At 49.8% G+C, this 12,133-nt stretch overlaps 1 protein-coding gene and 1 non-coding gene across 3 annotated transcripts; one reads left to right on the forward strand and one right to left on the reverse strand.

Annotated features, from left to right (window-relative positions):
* The first annotated feature begins 2,339 nt into the window (after positions 1 to 2,339).
* On the forward strand, positions 2,340 to 11,240 carry LOC114095712 (pyrethroid hydrolase Ces2e-like). Of its 2 annotated transcripts, none has more exons than XM_027939078.2 (12): positions 2,340 to 2,415; positions 4,796 to 5,000; positions 5,904 to 6,045; positions 6,877 to 7,010; positions 7,091 to 7,349; positions 7,782 to 7,880; positions 8,154 to 8,294; positions 8,404 to 8,484; positions 8,717 to 8,864; positions 9,248 to 9,388; positions 9,871 to 9,943; positions 10,351 to 11,240. In XM_027939078.2, the coding sequence occupies exons 1-12, from the start codon at positions 2,340 to 2,342 to the stop codon at positions 10,535 to 10,537; spliced, it is 1,686 nt and encodes a 561-aa protein (XP_027794879.2). In that variant the 3' UTR covers positions 10,538 to 11,240. The 2 variants fall into 2 exon arrangements, with proteins under 2 accessions (XP_027794879.2, XP_027794877.2); XM_027939076.2 differs by having other exon boundaries at positions 9,248 to 9,337.
* On the reverse strand, positions 6,669 to 6,741 carry Trnav-cac (transfer RNA valine (anticodon CAC)). The gene has a single exon. It is a non-coding gene; the product is annotated as a tRNA-Val (tRNA).
* Positions 11,241 to 12,133: the final 893 nt, after the last annotated feature.

A 12,133-nucleotide genomic window follows, 5' to 3' on the forward strand; every position in this document is an offset into this window, starting at 1 on the left:
ACACTGTATTATCCAAAGGGTCTCCATTATATTTTGTAGATTTTTAATAGCTTTTTAAATTGCTTTAGTGTGGCGATTGTGTGTGTGTATGTGTGTGTGTGTGTCTCTGTGTGTGTGTGTGTGTCTGTGAGTGTGTACAGTGCTAGGGACCATATCTACCTCCTTGGCCTGCTAGGCAAGCACTATATTACTGAGCTACATCCATTCACAGCCCAGTGTGGAATAACTTATATGCAATTAAATTAATCTCTTGAGTATACGATTTTCTTACTCTGAGGTTATATGTAAGATAAGCAAACACCACCACCACAAGTTTTACCAGTTTCTTTCACTTCCTAAACTTCCTCACGCCCCTTTGTAGTCCTTCCTTGCCCTTAATCCTGCTCTAAGGCAGTCACCTAATTGCTTGGGTTCCTCTAGTTGGCCTTGCCCCAAATATGATGCAAATGGACACTTTTAGGAATGCCTCTGTCACTTCTCATACTATTTCTGAGATCCAGGCAGATCTCAGATTCCTTTTCCTGGGGTGTGGCATTCCTTGTAGGCACACAACACAATTTATTCATTGACCAGTTACTATACATCTGAGTGACTTGCAATTTTTGATCAATTTGACAATAAAACTCTTAGGGACATTGTCAGAAATTATTTATATGGACCCATGCTGTCATTTCTGTTGAGGAAAGACCTGAGAGGAGAATTGCTGAGTCACATGGCAAGTGTGTGTGGAACCTTTAAGGGAAATACCAAACTCTTCTCCAAAAAGACTCTGTCACTTTGCATCCCTACCAGCCATTTATGAAGGTACCAGTTGTTCCATATCCTCTTCAACATTTGGTCTGATGGGTCCCTGCAGGCTTAATGTTAACCTTGTCTTCCATTCTTTCTCTCTCTCTCCTCTCCCCACCCACTCTCTCTCTCCCCTCTCTCTCTCTCTTTCTCTCTCCCCACCTCCGCTCTCTCTCTCTCTCATCTCTATATATGTATAAGGTATAATATATACAAACATATACACAGATATGCTCCTGAAACTCTTCATCATTTCAAATTATTACTATTATCTTGGTCATTGTCAAAGCCAAGGCCTCTGTAAGATGGTGCCATAAATGGCACAGTACCTGGGGACCTTCACCCTAGCAGACTCCAGATTAGGAAGAAGCACTATGTTGTCCAGTCGACACGAAGGTGCTTAAAATAGGACTTAACTGGGAGGATGACCAAGCCCAGATATGAATTAGATCAGGAGACTCAGGGCAGAGTAAGCATCTGCGGGCAGGGCCTGGGGCAATGGCTTAGAGCAGAGAATACTGCAGAGGAACTGAATCCACAGCAGCCTTGCTGATTGGGTGGAGGTCGAGGAGAAGCAGTGCTCCCAGCATGCTGTCTCCAGACATCTGGATAAGGCTGATTGCTCCCCAAAGTGGCTGAGAAGGACACAACACTGGGCTATAAGAGCCTATGGGGGGTGGGGAGAATCTAGCCAAAGATGGTTTGCAGGGGAAACTCTAGGCTGACTGAACTTGAGCCCCACACCCCTTCATCAGGGAAGTCAGGTTGAGCAGGTTCTCCTAACCCACACTGGCTTCCATTCACCCATGCAGGGCTCAGGATGATTCAGAATCTCCCAGAGGCATCTAATCCCTGGAAGTTCCCTGGACAGGCAGGCACTCATTTCATATCTTTCCAGTGGATAAGTGACTGTAAACTGGACCTTGGTTTTGTGTTGATGGGGTATCTACAGAAATGCCTTCACAAAGAAGGGTCAGACTGAGAAGGGAGGGCCCTCAGAGGTTCTCAGATTATGGTGTTTAGAAGATTAGGGACAACTGAAGGGCACCCAGTCAGCTTTGAAGGTCAGTCACACCTCCCTGCCACTGGGCAAGCAGTTCCCCACACTCCAGCAAGGTCACCTGTATTTCTCCATCTCTGGAAATCTTCATTCTGCCCCCTCAGAGAAGCCCCCCAGGTTCCTCCAGTTACATCCAGCTCTCTGCTCCCTCCTCTCCTCCCCAACACCCTCATGGGCCTGTGACTCAAGGACAGGGAGTTAGTGACTCCAGGTGTGAGGAGAGGGGTCCTGGCATCTCAGAGGGGCTTCAGAGGCTGTGCGGCACCTTGGGAGGTGCCCAAGGGAAGAAGAGGGGTAGGGCCCTGCCCGCTGCACACTGGCTCCATGACCTCTGAGAGTTCAGAGTAACTCTCCTGCAGCACACACCTTGCAGTGCACCACCCATTTCCCAGCCTCCTCACTGTCAGGTTCAAATTCCCCCTGGGCAGAATGCTGCTCTGCAGTTCCAGGTGAAGCCAAAGGAATACAGAAGCAGCCCTGGGAGCCAACCATGTCCCTGCATCGTCTTCCTGTCTGGCTCATCATCATGGCCTATGGGCTCCTGATGCTCCTCATCCAGGGCCAGGGTGAGGCTGCCATGGGGAGGGTGGTAGAGACCTGGGTTGGATCTGCCAAATTGCACAGAGACAGAGCCTGAGCCGGGAGGGAAGGCACCAGGGCAAGGGAGTTGGTAGAGGAGCCAGATGAAGGGGATGAGGGGCTGGAGGGCGAGCCAGAGAGGGTCAGAGCTGCCTGGGGACACCTCCATGGAGGAGTGAGCTAATGTGAGAGGATTCTGATGGGTTTGTGACCATTTAGGTGAGAGACAAAGATGAGTAGTATGTAAGACCTGGACCCTATTTAAGACCTAGATGGGCCTGTGGAGGAGCCAGGACTGGGTGGGCAGAAGACTGTGGGAATGGAATACAGGGAATGGGCAAGTCAGAAGCCTCCTGGCAAAGGAACAGGGACAGGGTCCTTCCCCTCCTGTGTGTGGCTGTGGCTGTAGCTACTACTCCCCCTTGGATAATAACAACAGCAATAAGAAGAGCTGGCTGGTTACATTTGGCTCTGAGTGTTTTGACCCCTTGGACAGAGAAGTGCTGGCAATTCCGTAGGGGCCTCAGGCAAGATTAGTGGCCCTGGGGGTTACAGAAGCTCCGGGAACCACTTCTCAAAGCTGATATGAATGACTGGTGAATTCTCTTCACTGGTGAACCTGAACTGGCATGGCTTGGATTGTTCTAGGACAAAAGCAATGTGCTCTGTACCTGCTAGAAGTCTCTAGGCCCTTATCAGAAGGTGTTGGCAGGAGTGTACCATGCCCATGGAGTGTCAGCAGCCCTGGATCCCTCCCACCCCAAAGGCTCCTAGTGTTGGTGTTGGACATAGCCCCAACTTTCCCAGTCTAATCTGCACAGAGAAATCCATGCTCACCTATCCCCTTGGATCACCGTTGACAGGCTTCCTCCCTTATGTGGTGTCTTAGAGAACCACAATTTTCTCAAGAGGAAGATTTTTTTTCTAGCTCCACTGAAAGATTCTATCTTCAACAGTTTTTTTTCTTTAACTCACATCCAAAATTTAAAAAGAAACAAAAACAAAACTGAGTCATGAAAGGGTATAGAATTGAGTCCCACGGTCTTCTGCCCACCAAATCCTGGCTCCTCCACAGGCCCATCTAGGTCTTGAATAGAGTCCAGGTCTTACACACTACTCATCTTTGTCTCTCACCTAAATGGTCACAAACCCATCTTTTCTGATGTGAGCTTTTCCACATCTGGAAAAACGAGGAAACTTCACACCGCTACATATATACATGGGTGAGATTCCTGCTGCTGTTTCATGCAGGGCTTGTCCTTAAGGAAGCAGCTACATAATGTCACCAGACTCCAAGCAGGAATATTTTGCAGGCTTTGTCCTTTGTAGTAACTAATATCAGGCATTAGTGGCCAGTGGCCACATGAGTTACATGGACCGAGATCCCATCTGGCAAGACACTGTGTGTAGACAGCATGTTGGTAGGGACAAGAGTGTGTCTTTGGACTTGGAGGGATGCTGGCCAGTTTCCTTCTCTGGTTCTGTGAGTGGATGCTGCCCTGGCCTGTCTTGTACTAGGTAGCATCAAACATCAGATCCTAGCGCATCTCGTGGGAGAGAGGAGGAGGTTTGAAGTTTTAACATTTTCTTATGGAAACCAGCTCACATCTGCCAAACTCTAGAGTGAGAACTGGAGCCTGGGGGAGGGAAGGCCCCAGTGATGTGGGAGCTGTGGAGATGTCAACAATAGCAGGAGGACTGTGGGCCTGACTGCCTAACTCTCTGCACCCTGAAGCACAGAGAGAGGACTGGGGCATTCTGAGGGCTGCCCAGCACCCAAGTGTGGACACAATATGCCCACCATTAACTTTTAACAAATATCATGACTTGGACAAGCCACATATATCTAGCTTGACTTTCCATTGCCTCCTTGCCCTGATGCCCAACCCCAGGAGGGACAAGAGGTTTATGGCCTGAACTCATAGCTCTCCTCCCACTGTTCATATATCCTTACATGAATGATGCTTCTTTATGTCATTTCTTGTCCCAAGTATGAGTTCCTTAAGGATAGAAATCTTTAGTTCCATTCCTACAGTCCTCCTAGTGCATGACATGACCTGGCACAGTTAGTGCAATGGACACTCTTGACCCATCAGCCCAAAAGACATTCTGTTGTCAGTTGCTAGGGCTAAAGGATCGTGGCAAGTCACAAGAGCCTGGTGAGCCTGGAGGGATAGGCCGTGACCGGGTCGAGTGATAGTTGTGGTGGGGATAGGAATTACGGATGGGCAGAAAGATTCTGAAGCGAATGTTGACAGATCAGGCTCCTTCCACAAGGCTGAGCTGAGGAGGGCCAACCAGGCCAAGGTGCTGCAGGTCAGCAGCTGAGTGGGCAGACCTGAGCCTGAAGTGCATCTCTGCCCACAGGCCAGGACTCAGTCAGCCCCATCCGGATCACCCACACCGGGCAGGTTCGGGGCAGCCTTGTCCATGTGAAGGAAACCGATGTGGGGGTCCACACCTTCCTGGGAATTCCCTTTGCCAAGCCACCTGTAGGACCACTGCGCTTTGCAGCCCCTGAGCCCCCTGAACCTTGGAGTGGTGTGAGGGATGGGACCTCCCACCCGGCCATGTAAGTTCTCCTAGGGTCTGGGGAACCTCAGGACTGGGGTGAGGGTGGGTACTCGGAGTCCTGGGCCAGGCTACTTTGGCTTCTTTATCTACACTGTACTGCAAGGCCTGGGGCTGTAGACCAGTGATAATGTGTTTTTAGCAACCTAATGCACAGGCTTTGAAACCCAGGCCCTAAATAAACAAATATATAAAAATATATCCCTCTACATTGGGGCAATTCCCACACTCATTCTTCCAATGCAGCAGTAACTTTGCCAGGCCCCTGCCTCAGGGCGTGGAACCCAACAGGCATTGGCTCCAGGTGTTGAACACAAGAGCAGAAACACATGTCCCTGTATTTGGCTTACTCCAGGGGTTCTCTCCCACCAGGGGAGACGAGTCTGGGAGAGGGTCGGCTTGGCTCTCTGAACCTATAAAGACCTTGACTCCAGCAGTTGATGCTGCAGATCCCTGAGGAGGGCAACAGTGGTGGCTCCTTGAGGACCCCACTCACAGGGCCAAGGGAAAGGGGCATGTGCTTACAGCTGGAGACTCAGTGGAGGGGTGAGGTTTTCTGAGAGCCTCTAGTTGGGCTGTGGGATGCCCCATTACCCTTCTGTGAGAACTAACCTCCATCCACTCAGGCACCACCTGTGTGGGGACACCTATGCTGTTCCAGGCCTGAGTGGGGACAGGGTTAAGAAGTGAATGTCAATACATGCAGCCTGTGTTTCCCTGGGGGTCTGGGAAAATCCCTGCTTCCCCGAGCCTGTGGCCTAGAACTCAATGGGAAATGACTTGAAAGAAGGATCATGTGAGGCAAGGCATCAGTTAAAGCAGGGAGTGAGGGATCTAGTTAGGACCTGAGGTCTGAATTGACCACTGCTCAGCCCCTGGAGTAACTGTATTCCATTGTCACCAGGTGTCTGCAAAATGCAGATGCAATGAATATAGAGGCTCTGAACCTAGGGAGGAAAAACTTGCCTCCCATCCCCATGTCAGAGGACTGCCTGTACCTCAGCATCTACGCGCCTGCACATGCCCGTGAGGGCTCTAACCTGCCTGTGAGTGTTAAGTCATGGTCAGTGGAAGGGTGGGAGAACATTTCTTTTAGAAGATATTTAGAAACAGGCTTGGGACATGGTTCAAGGTAGAGAGCTAGCACAATGCTGTGAAGGCCTGGGATTGACCCCAAGTACTACATAACAATACCAATGACACTGGAAGTACAGGTTCAGCTGGCCACCACTGTGGAGTGAACTACCATGAAAAGTTTCTCACTATTAAGTCCAAGAAGGCCTCTTATGCAGGCAGGTAGCTGACCTAGGCATGGAGTCAAAGAGCCCTGGATGCTCTCAGAGGCCAAATGTTCTGACCCACTGATCAACTCACCAGCTTGTACCCAGGAGATCCCATTCAGGTGCCCAAATCTGCAATTTTGCAATCACTACATTCCATGACCATCTATTTTTTTGGGGCCAGAGATTAGATGACACTTTAAATTAATGTTCAAGTGGGGTAATGACAGAAACATCACTTTTCTTTTCCTTTCAGAGTAGTTCTGAGAGAAATAGATCTAGGTTATAATTCGTGATTAGACCCCAAAGTATGGGAGGCCTGATCTTCCAGATTGAAGATATTCTTTCACCAATGGGCCCTAGGTCATAAAGTCCATTTTTTTTTTTTTTGGTGGTACTGGGGATTGAACCCAGGGCCTTGTGCATGTGAGGCAAGCACTCTACCAACTGAGCTATATCCCCAGCCCGAAGTCATGAAGTCCTACTAGAGTTCTGTGTGGGTAGCTACACAAGCCAAGGTACTTTTCAGACAAGAGATTCAGCCAGGACAGGATTGAGCATGGTCGCTACCACACGGTATATCTCCTGATTTCCCAGGTGATGGTCTGGATCCATGGTGGTGCCTTGGTGGTGGGCTCAGCTTCCATGTGTGATGGTTCTATTCTGGCAGCCATTGAAAATGTACTGGTGATCAGTATCCAGTACCGCCTAGGAGTTCTGGGCTTCTTCAGGTGAGCCTGGGACAGGGATGGTCAATGAGGGCTGAGTAGACAGAAGACCATCTATTGATCATCATCCTTCCATTTCTCAGCACTGGAGACCAGCATGCCACTGGCAACTGGGGCTACCTGGACCAAGTGGCTGCCCTACGCTGGGTCCAGCAGAATATTGCCCACTTTGGAGGCAACCCTGATCGGGTCACCCTTATTGGCGGGTCTGCAGGTGGCAGTAGTGTGTCATCACATGTGGTGTCTCCAATGTCCCAAGGACTCTTCCATGGTGCCATCATGGAGAACGGTGTGGCCCTGCTGCCTGACCTCATCACCAGCTCATCTAAAGTTGTCTCCACAGTGAGTATCCTTTAGTGCCCACGGCCATATCTGTAGCCTCACCATTCAACTTCAGAGCCTCTGCCACTCTGTCTGCTCCATGGGAATAAAGACCATGCAGGTGTCTTCGGGACTGGCCACCACCCCAGGGTTCCTGAGGAGCTCAAAGGTCAGAATCCACACACCTCTGCCTCAAGTGGTTGATTTTGCTCTAGTGTCTGCAAAGGTACACTTTGGGTGCCTCATCCTCAGAAGACTCATGTAAAGCAGGTGTGATGGCTCCTCTGGCTAACACCTGAGCTTCAGGAAAGGTGGAAGGATTTCACACTTGCTGGAATACACAAATGGCACCCTTTGAGAATTATGGGTAACCTGCACACAGCTGAGACCTTAGGCATCAATCCCCTCCCTGTCTGGAGAGATGATTCAGCCTCTTTTTGTATGCCTTTACAGATGGTGGCCAACCTGTCTGCCTGTGGGCACGTAGAGTCAGAGGCCCTGGTGAGCTGCCTGCGGGGCAAGAGTGAACAGAAAATGCTGGCTATTACCAAGGTAGGGATGAATGGACGTTAGTGAGGATACAGAGGTCATGGTATAAGGAAAATACAGTGCTTTATACTATGATCTCATTTCCAGGGCTTGGTCTTCTTGTATCCTCATAGCTCTGGATGGGAAATGAGATAAAAATATGCTTAACCAGTTGTAGAATCTCTGAATGTTGGTCTGAGAATCATGGGATGAGTAGGATGCGTTGGAGGTAACTCAGGTGTCATTAGAAAAGAGACTTTGCTTCCCATAATCCATGGACTTTGAATGCCCCCTTAGGCCTTCAAGATCATTCCTGCTGTGGTGGATGGGGCCTTCCTACCCAGGCACCCCCAAGAGCTTCTGGCCTCTGCTGATTTTCAACCTGTTCCGAGCATCATTGGTGTCACCAATGATGAGTATGGCTGGCTCCTTCCCATAGTGAGTCCCCTCTTCAAACCCCCATGATAGTGTCAGGTGGGAGTGGGTTTGGACTTCGTACCTCCTTGTCATCTCACCCCCAACTCTATACTATCTTTTCACCACACAGTACTTGGGCCCCCCTGAAATCCAGAAAGACATAGACAGAGAGACCACGCAAGCTGTTCTACAGAGAATATCAACACAGAGGGTGAGACTCCTGGGGTCCTGATCCAGGCACGAGTGCAGCCAGACACTCTTCCTTTTCAGGAATCCACAGGAACAAAAATTGATCTATGTAAATTTGTGGGTGGGGCCACTGCACAGCTTGACACCATTGCCCTCTTCCTTGACACATCCCAAACACCAATCCCTACCCTCAAGTTCCTGCCTCCTTGCCCCAGAGATTGCCTAACCTGACTCTCCCTGATCCCTTGGACTAGATGAAGTTGCCTGCTGAATGTGCTGACCTATTGATGGAGGAGTACATGGGAGACTACGAGGACCCCCACACCCTCCGACTCCAGTTCCAGGAGATGATGGCGGACTTCATGTTTGTGATGCCTGCACTCCAAGTAGCACATTATCAGAGTGAGTGTATCTGAACCTGAATCCTGGCTTCCTAGGAGACAGCTCAGAGCTATGGGTCCCAGGTGAGGTCTGGTGTCAGGTCCTGACACATGTCTTTATCTAGACCCTGTTCCCAGGTACCTGAAGGCCCTCATCTCAGTAAATCCTTATGGCTAGAGTAAGACATAGACATCACACACATTTTACAGAGGAGGGAACTAAGGTAGTGTCACTGAAGGACTTGCCTGTGACCACACAGCCAGGAAGTCCAAGACATGACTTAACAAAGAGCCTTGCAACTGCCTCTGATCCATTCTGGGCTTCCAAGCCACTGTGAAGATTCAAGCCAGCTTTGGACCTACCAATCTTGTCACCAAGAGTGACACATCCTGTCCACCCTCCAGGTTCCCATGCTCCTGTCTACTTCTATGAGTTCCAGCATCCGCCCAGCTTCATTAAGGACCTGAGGCCTCCACACGTGAAGGCTGACCATGGTGATGATGAGTTTGTCTTTGTCTTTGGATCCTACATCAATGGCATCAGAGGTGAGTTCTCCTTGTTCCACAGGAGCATTCTCATGGGTACAGGGTGGCAATCACTCTCATGGTACAATGAGAAACTGGGGTATGAGAGAACATGGGATCCAGTGTCTACCATCTTACAACTAAATGGGTCATTCCAGGGTTAGACCTTTCCCAGTCCAATCTATGCTCATTTCTACCTGTTCCCAATCCAACCATGGTGTCTAGAATAGGAGAAGAGGGGGTTGGGTAAAAGCCTAATCATTTCTTAAATGACTTTACAGTGTCCAAAAGAAGGAAGTTTCTACGCCAAGGATGAGCCCAGTGTTGATCCAGTTAAAAGCTGGGTGTATTAAAGGAAGGTTGGGCAAGCAGAGGGCCTGGCCCCAGGACTGTTGTGATACAGAAGGGACACAAGCCTGGGGCTGGGGTGGTGAGTTGGCACAGGAGTGGACAGCTGGATGGGGTTGGCCAGGACCTGGACCCTTGCCTTCCTCCTCCCACAGTTGAGCTCACTGAGGAGGAGGAGCTGCTGAAAAGAAGGATGATGAAGTACTGGGCCAACTTTGCTCGAAATGGGTGAGAAAACCTGCCAGGGGGCACGGGTCCTCCACTGCTCCCTTTGTCTGAAGTGACCCCATTAGCTATTGTGTGTCCTCCATCACATCCTAGCCCCCTACCCAACGGGAAGACTCACACTAAAAGAGGGTGCTATTTGGTTACAGGTCACTGGTCTCTTCTCACAGTGGTCCATAGTGTTGGACTACCATGGGAGCCAGCCTCTCACAGCAAGGGCAACACAGGCCAGGCTAGTGACACTAGTGAGAGGTCATTACTTTCCTACATCAGGACACCTCCCCCCATTCTCAACACCCCTCTCTGCCTGGATGGCTACCCTGTCCATAATTGGGGTTGAAGGTCAGGTCTGAGTTCAACAGAGCTCAGACTGACCCTCATCCTTCCCTGCTGGGAGGGCATGTGCACAGGAACCCCAACGGAGAGGGCCTACCCCACTGGCCACTGTTCGACCAGGACCAGCAGTACCTGCAGTTGGACATCCAGCCTGCTGTGGGCCAGGCCCTGAAGGCACACAGGCTGCAGTTCTGGACCAAGACCCTGCCTCAGAAGATCCAGGAGCTAAAGGGGGCTGAGGACAAGCACACAGAGCTCTAGCTTCCTTGTCAGGAAGAGAGGGGTGTGCTAGGTGTGATGGGGTCTTCCTGTGGTGCCCACACATGCCCACCGAAGAACCAGGGTTGACCCACTCATTCACATAGCTATTCATCCATCCACTCCGCCATGGGTCCTCTCCTGTTAGACACACTTAGTAATTCCCAATGCATGCCCACCTTCCTCCTCACCCCACTGTGCCTGAGTCCCTTCCACCCCTCTCCTTCCCTACAACCCCATCTATCCCTTCCTCCCAGTAGCCACACCCTCCCATGTTGACAGAGAAGTTTTAGAAAGTGGTGCTGGTACTTTTCTGAACCCCTTGCCCATCTCTCAGCACTTACCCCAAGTTTTCATACTGGTGGGACCTCTGTAGAAAACCTGGACACCACAAGCCCCAGTGTTTTACTCCATCAGGCTCCTGTAAGAACAACAGCAACAGCAACAACAACAACAATTCCAATAATAACCTAGCTTGGCATGGTGGCACCTGCCCATAACCCAAGCCACTCAGCAGGCTGAGGGAAAAGAATTACATATGTAGCACAGGCTGGCCACTTGGGGAGACACAAACTCAAAGTAAAACAACAAGTCCTGGGAGAGTAGCTCAGTGGTTGAGAACTTGCCAAGCATGCACAATGTTCTGGGTTTGATCTCAGTGCTAACACAAAATATCAACAAATAAACACAATAAACTGGTTAGCTCATAAACAATGCAAATGTGTTGTCTTCTGTGTTGGACGTGACAAGTCCAGAATCAAGGTGTTAGCCGATTTGTTGACTGGGGAGGTCTTGCTTTGGTTTCTAGATGGCATCTTCCCATTATGTCCTCACTTGGCAGAAGGGGTGATCAAGTTCTCTTTGGACTATTTGACAGTTCCTAAACACTGTCCCCTCCCAATGATTCATCATTTCAGACTGGCTTTTTTTATTTTCTTTCTTTTTCAATCAAAGCCCAAGAAGTAGACTGATTTTATTAGTTATGCATTGTGTTTGTGTTGTTGTTGTTGGGGTTGAGCCTAGTGCATTAGAACTTAATGCACTAGAGCTTAGTGCAAGCTAGGCAAGCACTCTACTACCTGAGCTCTATCCCCAGCCCATGGAGACTGGCTTTCAATTTATAATCTGCAGCACAAAAACTTTCAGGCGAAACACTTAGAGTTCCCACATCTAACACACCTAGGCTACAAACAAAACCAAAGTTCCATATCCCTGAGTCCACCTGGAGACTAAATGTCATTCATCATTAACATTTCAATCTACCAACATACTCATCTATTTCTGTCCCAAGGAGGTGGCCCCATCCTTATGAGAAGCAGGACTGGGCTTTTCCATTGGCTTCTAGAGCCTGGGCCAGCTGGGTGCATCCTGGAGAGCCAGGTGGGGTCCTCAGGGTCCTGTCTCCTGAAGTTGCCTCTTATTCTCTGTGGATCTGCAGACACTGTGAGCCCCACACTGACACAATCACAACACAGCTGTGAAGATGTTTCTGTGTGGGATGTGTCCAGGAAGAGGCCTTGACATGTCAGAAGGTCTAGACACATAGCAGAAGGGATTCTTGTCCCTGGGTCCCTGAGGATCTCTCCATCCAAAATCTTT

This window comes from Marmota flaviventris, chromosome 18 (genome assembly GCF_047511675.1).
Source record: "Marmota flaviventris isolate mMarFla1 chromosome 18, mMarFla1.hap1, whole genome shotgun sequence".
Classification (NCBI taxonomy): Eukaryota; Metazoa; Chordata; class Mammalia; order Rodentia; family Sciuridae; genus Marmota; species Marmota flaviventris.

Bases quoted from the DNA above. Each gene is read 5' to 3' on its own strand.
- LOC114095712 (XM_027939078.2), top strand. From the start codon at position 2,340: ATGTCCCTGCATCGTCTTCCTGTCTGGCTCATCATCATGGCCTATGGG. The intron at 7,881-8,153 runs GTAGGGATGAAT...ATGCCCCCTTAG, and splicing joins AAATGCTGGCTATTACCAAG to GCCTTCAAGATCATTCCTGC. The intron at 9,389-9,870 runs GTGAGTTCTCCT...CTCCTCCCACAG, and splicing joins CTACATCAATGGCATCAGAG to TTGAGCTCACTGAGGAGGAG.